Genomic DNA, 15,098 nt, shown 5'->3' with positions numbered 1-15,098 from the left:
GAACAACAAACAGCATTTGCTGCATCAAGGACACAAGAAGCCCCTAAGATAACATCTTGTTCAGCACCTGGTTTCAGAATTTTAAACAAGATGTTGAAAACACAATTATTACTCTTGTCAGTGGTTTCATCTGCGAGTATGACCACATCTTGCCCCAAGAGCTGATGCTTGATGTCCACTTCTTTTTTCTCTCTAAGTAGGGGAATGTACTTTTTCCTCATCCAATCCGCTGTTGGAAGATCACCAGCACCACTTACATGCTTCTGCATCCATGCAGTCAGCTTGCTGTTGTCAAGTTTCTCAAGAGGAATACCTGCAGCTACAAAGGCTTCAACAGTTTCGAGAACAAAATCTTCCTTTTGTTTTTTTTGCGCATATTTGCGCCACTCCTGCTTCTGGGATAGAAAGCTGTCGTTTCAAAGTGCATGGGGATCGTTTAGCTTTTACATGTTTGTCGCTAATTATGTGCTTGTTTACCGTGTCCTTACGTTCATGCTCCAAACTGCAATTACAATATTTACAGAAAAGTATTTTTCCGTCACTGACATATAATCCCTCATTCTTAAACTCGTCAGCACGTGATGCCTCAGTAGCTTTATTTTTCGGCATGATTAAGAAATTTAGCTTTCATTTATGCACATCATTTGTAAACAAAGCCCGGAGGTACCAAAAACTAGTATTTACTGAAGTTTTAGCGAAAAAATAAACCGCGGGAAGCCTACTTTTTACAGGCGAGAGAGCCATATACTCAACCCGAAGTAAAAGGTTAGGTTATGTCAGGTCAGTGAAATAAATGTTTTTATTTATTTTCCGGGAGGGTTGGGTATGTAAGCGTTATTTAAAATATTTAATGACCGTAAAATAAATAAATCCTTGCAATATGGTGCTTTTTCATTAGCGATCGGAAAACTTCGATTATGTTACGATTTTGGCACTCTCGCCTGTGAAGTGTGAAATGAAAATGAAGGCTTCACGGTAAACTGCTTATTCAACAAGCACACAAAATTGCGTTACAGTGAAATTTCATTAAATATTAAGTGATCATTAAATATCAATGTTCGCTTTTATTTTATTTTCATACGTATTTATTTAATGAATGCAGTTTTTTTTCACGTGTATTTTTCAAAGGATACAGCAAACAAGGCGCTGAGATTTTTCACGTTGTTGTGTTTGTTAACTTGATAATTTTAAGTTTACGATCGTCAGTTGTTAATATTGCGTGATCTCTAGTGGCTAGATGCGTTTAAAAACCCTAACCTAACTCCGATAACGATCTTTTTATGTTCGTGAAATCGTCAATTTTTGTGATATCTTGTAATTTTTTAAGATGAATAATTAACGCATTAAATAACCACCACACTGCAGTTGGATGACGACCATTTCTTCTACAAACAGTTACGGAATTTTTGTCAATCAACCAATAGTCGGTAGTTAACGATTTAAATCAATATTGAGGTGTTTATTTGTGGTTAGAAAACATTTCGCATTTTTCGCGGTTTGGGATGAATTTCGCGTGAAAATTCGCGATTTCGCATAAAACCATATAATCTTGGCTCTATCTATTGCAAATGGTTATTTACATTACTCAAAAATATAGTTTTCAAAATTGTTGTCTGTTTGTCCGAGCATCAATTGAAAACTACTGGATGAATTTTGAAGAATTTTTTTTTAAATGGAAAGCTATTTGGCTGACTTAGAAACTATGATATGTCTAAATACAGAATTCCATCCCTAAAGGGGAGAAAAAGTGTAAATATGGTTTAATGATGAGACCATCTCAATTTGTTTCACTTTAAATTAGATTTGAAGGCTTACAAAATATCTGGCAGTGAAAGGTCCACATTATTGGCAGAGAAGCTTCTTTTCTACAAGCCAGTTTTCCATCATTGCAATGACCTCCTCCTGTAAATGAGTTAAATTGCCCACAAAGTTTCATTCCTGTCAGCAAGGAATCACATTTAAGTAAATTATAAGCAGCACTCAAAAACTGGTTGGTTTATTCACAGAGTTATAGTACACATTTTTACATTGCTATCTGCTCTGCAATTATTCTACAGATAGAAACAAAGTAGCAGCTAATATCTACACAAGCACTGAAGTTTTCAACACATCCTCGATGTATGGTTATATGGTAAAAACATAGCAATCAAAACTATAGCCCAAATTTGCACATGCATATTATGTTTTAAGTTTGAACTAGTGTGTACTTTGATGGTACGTAACAATGGTAAATCCCCACTTAACATTGTGCTAGATAGTTCCCTTTAAAGTTCCACTTTATAACAGAATTATAATTCTTTTTATAATTATTATTAATAGGCGGCGTGACTTTCCAAGGTATCCCAGTATAATAGCAAGTCACTGTCGTGAAAGTAAGCAGTATTAATATGACAAAATTTGCATAATGTCCAGCATGGTTTTGCAGTTTAGTTGACCTGCCCTGCAATTTCTATAACGTTGTTTTGTAGTATAGTCAGCTTTTGAAAACTGTGAATTAATGCTTAGCTTCAGCAACAGAAGGTGGGTAAATGCATATTTATGTGATTTGTTTCAATTAATAACCACTTCCAAAAATGTTTCACTATTTAAGCACTTGTCACCACTTTATGCTACATGCTATTTGTAAGAAGTTAAGTAAGTATTCATTCTTAATACTGTTTTGACTTATTGCATCACAATCACTTAACTGAATTCAACTTTCGAATAATTATACTACGAACCTGGATTTTATATTGCAAATTTTTGTCAACCATGTAAATCCATACACCACATTCACTTCATTGCTTAATGCTTGTTTCTTTCATTTATATGCTCTTAGGGACATTTTCTTTTAGATAGGATGTAAATACGGAACCTGATGTTATACATAACTTGGGTTTCTAATGGCTAAATGAGTCTTTGTTAGCTTAGTGGTCTTCACTTAACATGTTTTGAAATGCTACACTTTACACCATTTGCCAAACCTATGAGTTTGTTGGTAGTCCACGCTTCTGTACATTACGCATTACCATCCTTTGCAGGAATTCACTCAGATATAAAACGTGTTACTTGGTATTGCATTGCCTTACACTTACAAATTGCACCATCTTTATCATATTTTACACTATAAAATCCTACAAGCATTGCCATCATAAACTACAGGCATTTTCTGGCACTAGGAATATAACTGATGAATTGGAGGAGGACCATAAACAAACATATGCAACATTCAAGTACAATACACATATACTGCTTAGCAACTATATTTTCTCCGAATTTCAATCTAATACTATAGGGCATGCAATAATTCACTTTAAGTTATTTACATTTTTAAAAAAAATGCCAGTCTATATCATAAACACCTAACGTTTCTTAAGCTATGAATAGTAACGTGATTGATAATCTTTTGGTGATCTTGATTACCCCTCTCACTAGACACATTATCCTTGTTCCAAGTCCCTACAATTACTGGCAGTGGCATAACAGAAGAAAGCAGCAGTATACGTCCCCCCACCCCTTATCTTTCTCAAAATCGGGGCAAGGAAATTAAGATAAGTTGTGAATTTCTAAGTAAAGGTCACAGTGATAAGAACGTAAATTTATTTGATCTTACTTAAAATTTTGCAGTACCTACTGATAGCTACATATATACAACTTCATTTAAAAATTAATTAATTTCTTCATCTGTAATGCCGTACATCAGATAGTTATCCATCGTGTGAAATAGTTAAAAGAAAATAGATGTTAAAGCGGACATCTAAGGGCACCTAAAGTTTTACTTCCCACTGAAGTTTGAGATTTTGTTTTTCTCCTGATATTCTGTCAGGGAATATTCTTATTCAAATGCCATCTCCATCTCCTGGCACACTTTGGGAGACTTCTGGGTTCTGGCAGGTCTAACTGAAGCCAAAGATGCTCAAAGCTGGTAATCTGATGGTAGTGGTGTAATGATGTACCTGTTATGTAGAAGTTAAATAAGTTATCCACACTTTCCACCTCATGCTCCCCGCGCGATTCTTGAATCGTCACTAGCAATGTGCATTCATCTAGACCGCTGGTGTCGTAAAGCTTTAACTGAAGTGGTTTTAAGTGATGCAACATTCATGTCTACTGACCACCGCCTCTGTCGCCTTCGACGCTTCACTCCTCAGCTCTCTGGACTTGACCGCAACGCGCGCCTGTTCCCATCGCGGACTCAGTCGGGGGCCCCCCTCCTTGTTGCAGAGACTATGGAATATGAACCCAAGTTACATCGAGGATGCTTGCTTAAAATCTCATTTCTCCTTTTTTATGGCGCCCAGCTCTTCGAGTAGCTCGTGCAGGCCATCAGGGATTCGCCCATCGTCCATCGCTTTGCCCCACGATCGGTACTGAAACATAAAGTGAAACTCTTTAGTTAACCTCATGACATCATTTTTTATCATAATATAAATATCATTATGTAACTTAAGCTTCAGTTGGCAATTACTTACTTAGTAAAACAATCCCTTACCGTCATGCCACACAGGTAAACAATTAATGCCAGTGGCAATGCACAGGTATTGAAATGTGAGCTAAAAAATGTGATTTATCAGATATTAGTAGAAATTTATTAATGCTGTTTTCAGGGTAAATACAGGAACATCTCTAGTGTTCGAAAATGGTATTTTTGTAATTTTATTTTTACTTTGCCGAAAAGCCGAACAGTAAGATATATACCGGTATTTCCCCACAGGAAGAGGATTGGTTCTCCAGAGCGGGCATTTCCCACAGAAAGAGAATTTACAGTACCGTCAGGGATTTCCCATAAAAAAAGACTTATTTTTTAAATAATAAATTTATTTATTTCCTCTTTTTTCTTTTACACTTTTGAATACAATTAATTGCCTAATTAATTTAATCGTATAGGAGTATTTAGCTGGGTATAATTTAAAACTTCAGATAATTTAAATGATAAAATCTAGATTAGTATATAATTATTTGTTCATATATCACAAGAAACATTAATGAGCAAAGTATTGTTATTAGAGTGTAATTAGACCTTTCATTAAATTTTTTTTATTATTCTCTTTAAAAATACATTGTTAAAAAAACCATTAGGGTTAAAAAAAAAACTCTTTATTTAAACCATGGTTTAAACCAGCCAACCCTGGGTAGAACTGATCTTTCTTATAATCAAGTTTATTTAAAATGATCCATCAAGGTTTGTTCGTCTACCATCTGAACTTCAGTCAATCGGACATACAAACGAAACCGACAAACAGGTAAAAATTCTCATTAATCTGAACCTATTTTGGTAGAATTACCTTTTCCAGTTCTTTCTGCAATGCAAAGACGGCTTTCTCCCTGTCAGCCACCAGCTCCTCCAAATACTGATACCTCAGCTTCTTGCGAGCCCTGCACTCACGCGCGCTCTGGCGACTTCGCTCTGAAATGAAGTTGTCTCCTATTAACAGGAGAGTTCTTCAAGCCATTATGACAACAGAGCTGTTACACACATCTCCAGTGCGTGCACAAGTGATGTTTGGCAAAATTCACACTGGACATGATCCAATCACTCTGTTAAGGATAAGATGAGATTTTTTTGACAGGTGCTGCAAAAAAACATTCATACTATGATAGCTGAATTGCGTAAGAAAAAAAAAGGGCGCATATACTTATGTAAGTGCATTAGAAGTTATACTTACTTTGTGTAGTAAAAAACTAACTTTAATTTTGCATTCAAATAATTAATAGACGTATAATAATAAGAGGACTGGAGTGATATTATAAATACGGTTGGGAAAGAATAAATTCAATCAAATTAAAAAATTTAAATAAATACTCAGTATTCAACATTAATATAAACACTGTACTGGTTTCAGCAGTAACTATTTAAATTTATTTCATTGATTTGATGAATATTAAAATTTTCTGCGCCGGCTTAGCTACTTACGTAACGAGCATAAAACCACTTACTTTCAGACCACTGAGTGAGTAATAAAGGTCCTTATTGATATAGTCTGGAACACCAAATTTATAACAATTTATATCTTTTATAAAATAATCATCACAATTCCAAACGAACACACACTTTTATTTTCTTCTGTTTATTCTCCTCTCCATTACATAAATATAATAACAATTGTTTTCTTTTCATTTCACCAAAGATATATCAGGTGTCATAGAGCAAAATTTGTTTCTACATATCACAGTACTAATTTTATACCATAAACATAATAACAATTTTGATGCTCATTAACCAAAACAATTAACGTAAAATACTCTGTATGAGTGTAACAGTACAACACGTATATAAAATTTATCACACAAATAAATTATACGTACACGAACATAATCTAACAAACACTCCCATGAAAACGGCTAGGAGACTACTAAACCTTCCACAGACACTCACGTAGCAGTGGACTGGCTAATCATGTAAGCTCTATAAAAAGTTATTTAAAAATTTTGCCAGTCCTTCCGCATCCCTCCACATTTAAAAATATTACATCTCCTACACAAGCATGTTCAATAATTTTATGAAATCTGAATTGAACAGGGAAAAAGCCAACATATTTTACAGTTATTTTTATTAAATACCAGCTAATAATCACGAATTTACTTGCGCAGTTTCAGTGTGTTGCTACAATCATACCATTTAAATAAAAAAAAGTATGTGATTAATTCCAAACATTTTTTACTAAATCAATAGAAACACTATAGGCTAAATTGTCAATTGCAAACAAGATTTATTTAATAACAAAACCATTTAAGAATGATATTTTTTAACTGTTTATGCGTAGGCCTTTTTAATTTTTAGTATAGACTAGATAATGCCCGGCATGCGTTGCAATGCCTCAATAAATTTTTTTTGTAATTTTTTTAACGTATACTAAGTATCTCTATTTATCTCTCTAATTCTCTATCTCTCTATGTATATCTCTATAACTCTCTCTATCTTTCTATTTATATCTCTATCTCTCTATATATCTTTCTAGCGGAGCCGACAGACATTGTCCTGCCCAAATGTACTTTTTGTGAGATATGGATATGGCGGTCAGTATTTCTACGCTGGACATTTTGTATCTTCGCTTAAGTTCTGTGAATACACTTGTTGCTGGCTTGCATGTCTTGTGCGGCGGCCGATGTTGGCACGTCGTCCTCTAGGCATTTTGGGCTATGGACAGAGTGGTGAATTTAACCTCAAATGCACGATCCACATAATTTACACAGTTCAACTTATGACCTTAAAGACAAATGCCTGCTGTTGAAATTGAATAAAAATTTGCACAATATACGTTATATGTTTTTTTTTTTACTTTTTTTTTCACAATTTCACAGTAAACACAATACCGGTTTGTCACATGAAATTAACTGAGCAGAGAACAATGAGTATTTGATTTGATGGTTTCCAATTGAAATGTTAGGAAACGAATAACTTATTTCTTCTTCTTTTTTTTTCACAATTTCACAGTAAACACAATACCGGTTTGTCACATGAAATTAACTGAGCAGAGAACAATGAGTAGTTGATTTGATGGTTTCCAATTGAAATGTTAGGAAACGAATAACTTATTTTTTTTTCTTTTTTTTCACAATTTCACAGTAAACACAATACCGGTTTGTCACATGAAATTAACTGAGCAGATAACAATGAGTAGTTGATTTGATGGTTTCCAATTGAAATGTTAGGAAACGAATAACTTATTTTTTTTCTTCTTTTTTTTCACAATTTCACAGTGAACACAATACCGGTTTGTCACATGAAATTAACTGAGCAGAGAACAATGAGTAGCTGTCAAACAATGTATCACGCACCGGCGCCATCTACTTAAAATGTTGGTTTGTCCTGAATTTTCTTTGCTATAAACCTCACGGAGCCCGAGACCTTTCCAACGACTGCAAAACCGTGGAAATCGGTTCGTGCGTTCTGGAGTTATAGCATCAGGAAGGAAAACTCGACTTATTTTTATATAGTAGATTAAGAATCTAATTTTAAAACTTCTGTTTAAGTGTTCGAGATTATATTTTACCTTGATGAAATTATACTTCGCTCCTTTTCATTTCATGAGGTAAACAATTTAAACGATTGTTAAACATGCACATGTTTAATTTTAACTAAATTTATGCCATCGTTTACACTAACACTTTTATTTACTACTGATATCAATTCTCATATCCAATGTATTAGTTGATTCTTAGTTTGTTTAGTATTACTCAAACAAAACCCCCAAAATTTTACCCCTCTCCTCCTTTCCCACACGGATGCCAATGTAAAAATTCATAACTAAGTAACCAAACAAAATTCTAACTCAACCAGTTTTTTTTTTATCTCAGATGTGAACTCCAAAATAATTATAACAAATTTTTATTTATATTGAGTTTAAATTTATCTTGCATAAATTTATCTTGATTCCAAAACTGTTACAACTTAAAAGGTAATACTTTGGGGAACGTTAAATAAGAGAAGGTAGCTTCAGGTATGTTTATTTATCATTTCCAATATCTTAAGATTTCACATGTTTATAAATAATACCACATAATTTCCTTACATCCCACTTGATTATCTTTAGAGATGAGACTTTTATAATAATAAAAAAAATTTACCACCTTTTCACTTTTTTGCGGTTGAATATACAATAACTGTAAAGGTTAAAACATGATATTTAATCATAATTTTGTGCGTCTATCTTGCTCAGTTTTTTACCGTACTCTTAATTTACTTGGATATATGATTTATTACTGCCACTGCCTTTCGGGTCGAATATTGAAAAACGGTACAAGTACTCTACATAATTAATTATTTACATTATTCAGGCTAAGTTTCTAACATCCAGCTTTATTTGCTATGAAGATATGATAAAACAAAGCTTTCTCCCTTTTCACACCCTTAACTCGTCATTGGTCGCGCTATGAGCATTTTGCTCACCCTCAGAAATATTGTTTTACTGTTATTGTTTTTATTGCTGCTTGGGGGTGTCCTTTTTTCTAGCTGAGTTTTGAACCTTCCTTATTAAGTCACTAGGTGGCTGACAGGATGTAACTGATACTTGGCCTTGATATAAGATATCGCTTACAGGCATGCACGTTGCATGAGCAGTTTGCTCACAGTGCGACCAGTCGCGTTGCTACACTTGTGACGACTGTTCGGTTTGCAAAGTGCTGTGTTTAGTCGTGGAATATATTCTCGTGAGACTAAATCAAATGTTTCGTGGTATTACTTATTGAAATGAATCGGGGGAAGAAAATTGTGGCTTTGGCTCTTCAACAAATCGCTGAATGTTCCATAACAGGTAAGTTGTGTTATAATTATCAATATTTTTTTGAAAATACAAAAAAAAAAAAAAACATATATTACATAAAACATCAATTAACATCAAGTAAATATTAACATTTTGTCACAAAATTGTTGATTTTCGTATAAAATAAGAAATTAATTTGGAATACAGAAGTTGAAAAGCTGAATTTGGATAGAAGTGAGAAAAGATTTTATAATTTTGGAAAAGCACTTAGGAATTCCAGAGGAAGATATGTAATTGTAGTCTTTCTATAGTTTTATGTTTCTATTTTATTTTTCACTAGAATTTTCAGTAATGTAATATATTTTCTGTGCTTTGTATTTACAGTGGTTCCACCATGGTTGCCGGAGAGCCCACCTGAAAACAAAGCAGCTGCCAATGATCAAAATATTGACCAAGATAATGTTGAAAAATCCTAATAAAGTAAGGTGTTAGAAAATGTAAATTTCCATGAAAGCAGTTAATTTTGATGTAGAAATTCTCTATTGCATAATGTGTGTTCTATTAGTCATAGTCTCAAATGTATAACATAAATTAGTGTGCCCTCAAAAGACTCAGTAGATTTAATAATTTTTGTGATAGAAAATTTTGAAATTGTGAAAACAATGTGTGATTTTCTGTTGCTTCCAACACATCTGCATTTATTGTTGATGTATTCGTAGGCCGGAATAAGGAAACTCACTATACAGCCAAGTAATTTATTGTAATGATTATTGTAAAACTTTTTTTTAAAAATTATGTGATAATAAGATAACATATCATTTAAACAAGCAGAGTTGTTTCATTTGCAATAAGAAAAATATTTGGCCTTTTAAAAGTGGTTAAGCACGAATCTAATCGTAAAATTAAGTCTGTGAGCAAAATGCTCATGCGCGACCACTGGTGTAACATTTTACAATGCGACCAATGACGGGTTAAAAGATAACAACAACAAAAAAATTGTTACTCTGTATTTTAGTTGTTCATTCTTAATGTCTAACCCCAAGATCTAGTAGATTTGTAAATATGCATTTTTTTCTTCTCTAAACCAAACTTAACCCCTTAAGGGTGGAATCTTGAATATTAGTGAAATATTAATTTTTAGCATTTAATTTACACCTTACTTAATTAGTTTTGGATATACAATTTTAATAAAATAAAACCTAACATGTTTTCACCTCCATTAAAAGACAAATTTTAATAAATGCAAAAAATAAGCAATATGTACCTCTAAATGCAAGTTTTTTGTTTTAAAAACACACCTAACTCCTTTTACCAATGATAAAATTGTGATTGGTAATGTTCGTATGTCCATTATTGGTACCCAATTTTTTTTATACTTAATTATATTCAAAGTTAAAATTATTTATTTTAAATCATATTCACCCCTTATATACCCCTTAGGGCTGGAATTTTGCAAAATGGTAAAATTGAGGTTGGCAGCTTTCATATGTTTATTATTGGTACCCAATATCTTTCCTTACGTTTTTTTTTTTTTTTTTTTTTTTTTTTTTTCCCCATCATTTCATCCAATGAACAGACTTTTTGCCTCGAACAGTTTTATTATGAGTATAGATTTGACTTTCAAAAGTATGAATGTTTGCCGAACCACGGGTCAAAAATCTTTACTCACCTTACCTTGAACAGAGTGTGTATCTACTTGCACCACACAATGCAACACTCAGGTGCAGACTATAGGTACTCATACTCACCCAACTTTGCTTTCATGTCAACCTTGTCGGTCGCTTTCCGGCCTGGCTTCCGACCACGCTTGCGTTCAGCTTTTAACCCATCCTGCAAAACAAACCGAAATAAGTTCTGTAATCCTCTTTTAGAAACAGACAATACGGTATAAATAGGGAAATAATAGTATATTTCAATTAACTTGATGTATTTCACTGTTATGCATCCATTAGATCTTGTCTGTGTGTACAGATTTGTACTACGATATTGGAAGTCATGTTATATAAAAAAATATTATGATAAAAAATCAAATTCATAGGAAATATAGATTGGGGCATTAATATTTCATATATTTAAAAAGAGCCTTGGCTAGAGTCCCAATACAAAGTTGATGAAATTGAATGGGGCATCATGAATAACAAATTTTTTGGCATTTGTAATTGACAATATGGTATTTTCCAGCAGGGCAGAGTACTATTACAAGACTTTTTTGAAGCTATACTACTTTAAGCATGCAATGAAAAAAAATATGAGTGAATTTTACGATGCACGCACATCAAGTAACAAAATTTTCACAGACTGAAAAAAAAAAAAAAAAAAACTACATACAAATAAAAAATGATACATGTGTTTTTTAAATATTTAGTGATTGACATTGGATACTGGTCCATATCATTTAAAACATTTATTTATTGTGAATATTAACGATATAAATTGTTTCTATAAACCTTTTAAAGTGTATTTATGTGAGCGAGTTTAGGCTGTATTTACCTTTAGGCTGTTATGAAAAATGATGAGAATGAATTTTGAGAATACAAGCGCAGCATGCAACACAAATTGACAGGATGTAAAAACGCTACATACAAATAAAAATTATATATGTGCTTTTAAATCATATACTTTAGTGATTGATATTGAATACTGTCCATATTATTTAAAAACATTTATTTGTGAACATTAGTGACAGAAATTATGTTTATATTAAGAGATTTTTCGAGGGTATTTATATAAGTGAGGTTATGTTCCTATATATATATATATATATAATTTATTTGCATTATAAATTATCATACTATTATAAAATAATTAAAATTCATCTAGATTATTTTACAAAAATAATTAATTTTATTGAATTTATTTTTTACCAACTGTATTTATATCATTCTAGTATTTTTATTATATAATTTCTATAATTTATTTGCATGCTTTATCCTGATGGCATGATCTTGTTTGCTTGATCCTGTGGTACATGATGCTTGCTAAATAAGAAATAATTATGAAAACAGAAAGCATCATGTACCACAGGATCAAGCCAAAATGATCATGCCATCAGGATAAAGCCTTCAGGATCCCGGGATCAACTTCAACATATGAAACGGAAGAATTAGCGTATTTTAATTTTACATAGTTGGCTACAGTTGAGCTAAACAAAGAGATAGAAGATCACTGGTAAACACAAGTATTGTAATTTAAGCTTTAAACTGTTATTTTTCACGGACCAGTAGGAATTAAGAAACCATGTTTTTAGGGTACGTTTAGTGATGTTGCTAGTACTTGAAAACATATTTTACATTTTTATTTACTTACTAGTTCCACGAAGCTGGGACATCTGATGCTGGTATAGGTAGTAATGTAAGCTATAAACTATTATTTTTCACAAATTAGTAGGAATTAAGAAACCATCTTTTAGGGTAAATTTAGAGACATGTGTAGTGTGTGTGAAAACCATGTTTTCCAATTTAATTTTATTTCCATTTAAAAAAACTATGACATCCAATAATTACCCATTAGTGTCATAGCAAAAAAAAAAAACTGCAGTTTTGTACATATGTAATATAAAGTTTACAGTAGTTGTGCTATAATATAACCAAGAGATTATGCAGGTTTTCATTTCAGAAGGGAAAAGGAGGGGTGGGGGGATAGAGAACCATTTGTTTAAGTATGCTGCTGCAGAGTAGGATTCATACAGTATGGTGCTAGAGAACTAGACAGTGGGTAAATATGTAGTTGGGCGGTATTTGCGAAAAAAAATGTTAAAAATCCAAAAATACCTTTATTAGATGCTCTTCAACTTCCCCTTTTCATTAAAAGCGGCGGAGATAAGAAATTTCAAATACTTTAGGAGATATCGAATTTTTAAATTTCATCACAATTATACCAGTGCATTCGTGTGACTTGCACCATTGTTTCTTGTTTACGAGTATCTATTTTTTTATTGGATAATGATGTCACATGTTTGTTCGTGAATTCAAATGAACCAATACGCGATTATTTAGTTCATTTATTGTTTAAAACAGTGTTTAATTACCGCCTCCAACTTATGCGAGTTTTTAACGTTTCTAATTTTAAAGTCTTATTTGTTATTGTTGCGCAAGTAATAAGTAACAAAACAATTTTACGTGAGTTGTTACTGTTCATCGTTTGTCCCGGTTTGTTAGGTCAGGTCAGTTACATTATAAATACTTTAAAACTAAAGAACCATTGAAATTAATTCATATTATTTGTAATGTACGCTTAGTTTAAAAGTATTTATAATGTAACTGACCTGACCTAATTGACCATTTTCATTAATTAGGCATTCACAAACACATGCCAATAAAAAAATTATGGCAGTCGATTGATTACACAGGTCTTGTATAGCAAAATAAGAACGGCGATATCTCCTAAAGTATTTGGAAAATCTTATCTCCGCCGCTTTTAATGAAAAAAGCAAGATGAAGAGCATCTAATAAAGGTATTTTCGGATTTTTAACATTTTTTTTTGCAAATACAGCTCAACTACATATGATGAAATTTAAAAATTCAATAGCTCCTAAAGTATTTGGAATTTCTTACCTCCGCCGCTTTTAATGAAAAGAGGAAGTTGAAGAGTATCTAATAAAGGTATTTTCGGATTTTTAACATTTTTTTTTGCAAATACCGCTCAACTGCATATTTACCTTAAAAGGGCAGCTGCTAGGTGAGTGAAGGAGAGAAGCGGTGGAGAGAATTTAAGAATGAAACTGTACCGAATGATAAGTGAGTCGAAGGATGGGGGGGAAACATCACAGGATAGAGAAAGGGCTGAGGAGCACAAAGAACAAAAAAAAAAGTATCAGAGTAAGAACAAAATAAAGGAGGGGGGGAGAGAGAGAAACTCATTGAAAGTGAGAATAATTGAGAATGTAATAAATTCAATGAGGAATGAACATCAGCAAGGAATGTGAGGCAATCCAGGAGGAGAAGGCTTAGGATAAACAGGAAAATAATGAGAACACATTATTGTATACAAAAAATTAACAAAGCCCATAAATACAGGTTTTTTTTGTAAGAAAAAACATAGCATTAAAAAAAAGCAAACAGTTAAGCACTAAAATCTATTCAGGAATCAATAAGGACATGGATATGCATGTTGTTGGTCGAAGGTGACATTCAAATATGCATTTACATAATTCATATTAGAAAATCAAAACCGTAACAAGATAGCTAGGAACTGTGGGAAGGTGAAATTAAACAAAGAAAATATTGACATATTAAGAGGTGATGTGGACTTACTATTTCTTCACTGTCGCGATACTCCATACTTTGCAAGTAAAAATCCATCAACGTTTTATTACCAGTTCCCAATAATACACATAATAGCAAATCACAGAAAATCGTGACGATTTATTAAATCTATTAAGAAAGCCTGGCTATACACACAACAGCCCTAAAGTCTTCACCACCTCCACAGCATAACAAATGCTTTGTTTTGATTACCAAATTACCACATGTGTGACGTCATTAGTTGTGTGTGTAGAAAAGCAGTGAATGTAGCAACATTTGAAGGTCAACATCACTGTCATACTTTCAAACTTTCAATGCAAACACGTTCCAATATGTATGGTAAATTAATTTTGAATGGGAAACGTTACTAACGCTGCCATGTTTGTGTGACAAGTTGGACAATTTTGTAACCCATAAAATATTTTATATGCAGTACAAGTTGTAAAATATTTAGGCTCGATAGGTCGTTAGCACTCGATAATTTACTAAACGGTTACCCATGTTTAAAACTAAACAAAGTGTAAAAAAATAGGCCAACTTTTATACGAAATGCCCATTTAACACAATGTTAATAATGACCTCAATTAATACTAGCGCTGTTAGCCGACCACCGCGAGCTTCACAAAGGCAGATGGAGAATGCAGGTAAGTTATATGTTGCCAGGCCTATCTA

General features: G+C 32.8%; 1 protein-coding gene across 2 annotated transcripts; it reads right to left on the bottom strand.

The window, feature by feature from the left end:
* Positions 1-1,980: 1,980 nt before the first annotated feature.
* On the bottom strand, positions 1,981-14,814 carry LOC134536825 (REPTOR-binding partner). Of its 2 annotated transcripts, none has more exons than XM_063376817.1 (4): positions 14,436-14,814; positions 10,931-11,012; positions 5,265-5,386; positions 1,981-4,349 (listed from the first exon to the last, which is right to left on the bottom strand). In XM_063376817.1, the coding sequence occupies exons 1-4, from the start codon at positions 14,481-14,483 to the stop codon at positions 4,254-4,256; spliced, it is 348 nt and encodes a 115-aa protein (XP_063232887.1). In that variant the 5' UTR covers positions 14,484-14,814; the 3' UTR covers positions 1,981-4,253. The 2 variants fall into 2 exon arrangements, with proteins under 2 accessions (XP_063232887.1, XP_063232885.1); XM_063376815.1 differs by having other exon boundaries at positions 5,265-5,404; positions 14,436-14,705.
* Between the last annotated feature and the right edge of the window lie 284 nt (positions 14,815-15,098).

The sequence above is a fragment of the Bacillus rossius genome, chromosome 11 (assembly GCF_032445375.1).
Source record: "Bacillus rossius redtenbacheri isolate Brsri chromosome 11, Brsri_v3, whole genome shotgun sequence".
NCBI classification, from domain to species: Eukaryota; Metazoa; Arthropoda; class Insecta; order Phasmatodea; family Bacillidae; genus Bacillus; species Bacillus rossius.
This window is presented reverse-complemented; position numbering and strand designations above follow the sequence as displayed.

What these genes read in the sequence shown, in the direction of transcription:
- LOC134536825 (XM_063376815.1), bottom strand. Translation starts at nt 14,483, where the DNA reads ATGGATTTTTACTTGCAAAGTATGGAGTATCGCGACAGTGAAGAAATA. An exon ending in TGACATGAAAGCAAAGTTGG is followed by an intron (nt 5,405 to 10,930) that starts GTGAGTATGAGT and finishes TCCTGTTAATAG; the next exon opens with GAGACAACTTCATTTCAGAG. An exon ending in TGCAGAAAGAACTGGAAAAG is followed by an intron (nt 4,350 to 5,264) that starts GTAATTCTACCA and finishes TTTATGTTTCAG; the next exon opens with TACCGATCGTGGGGCAAAGC.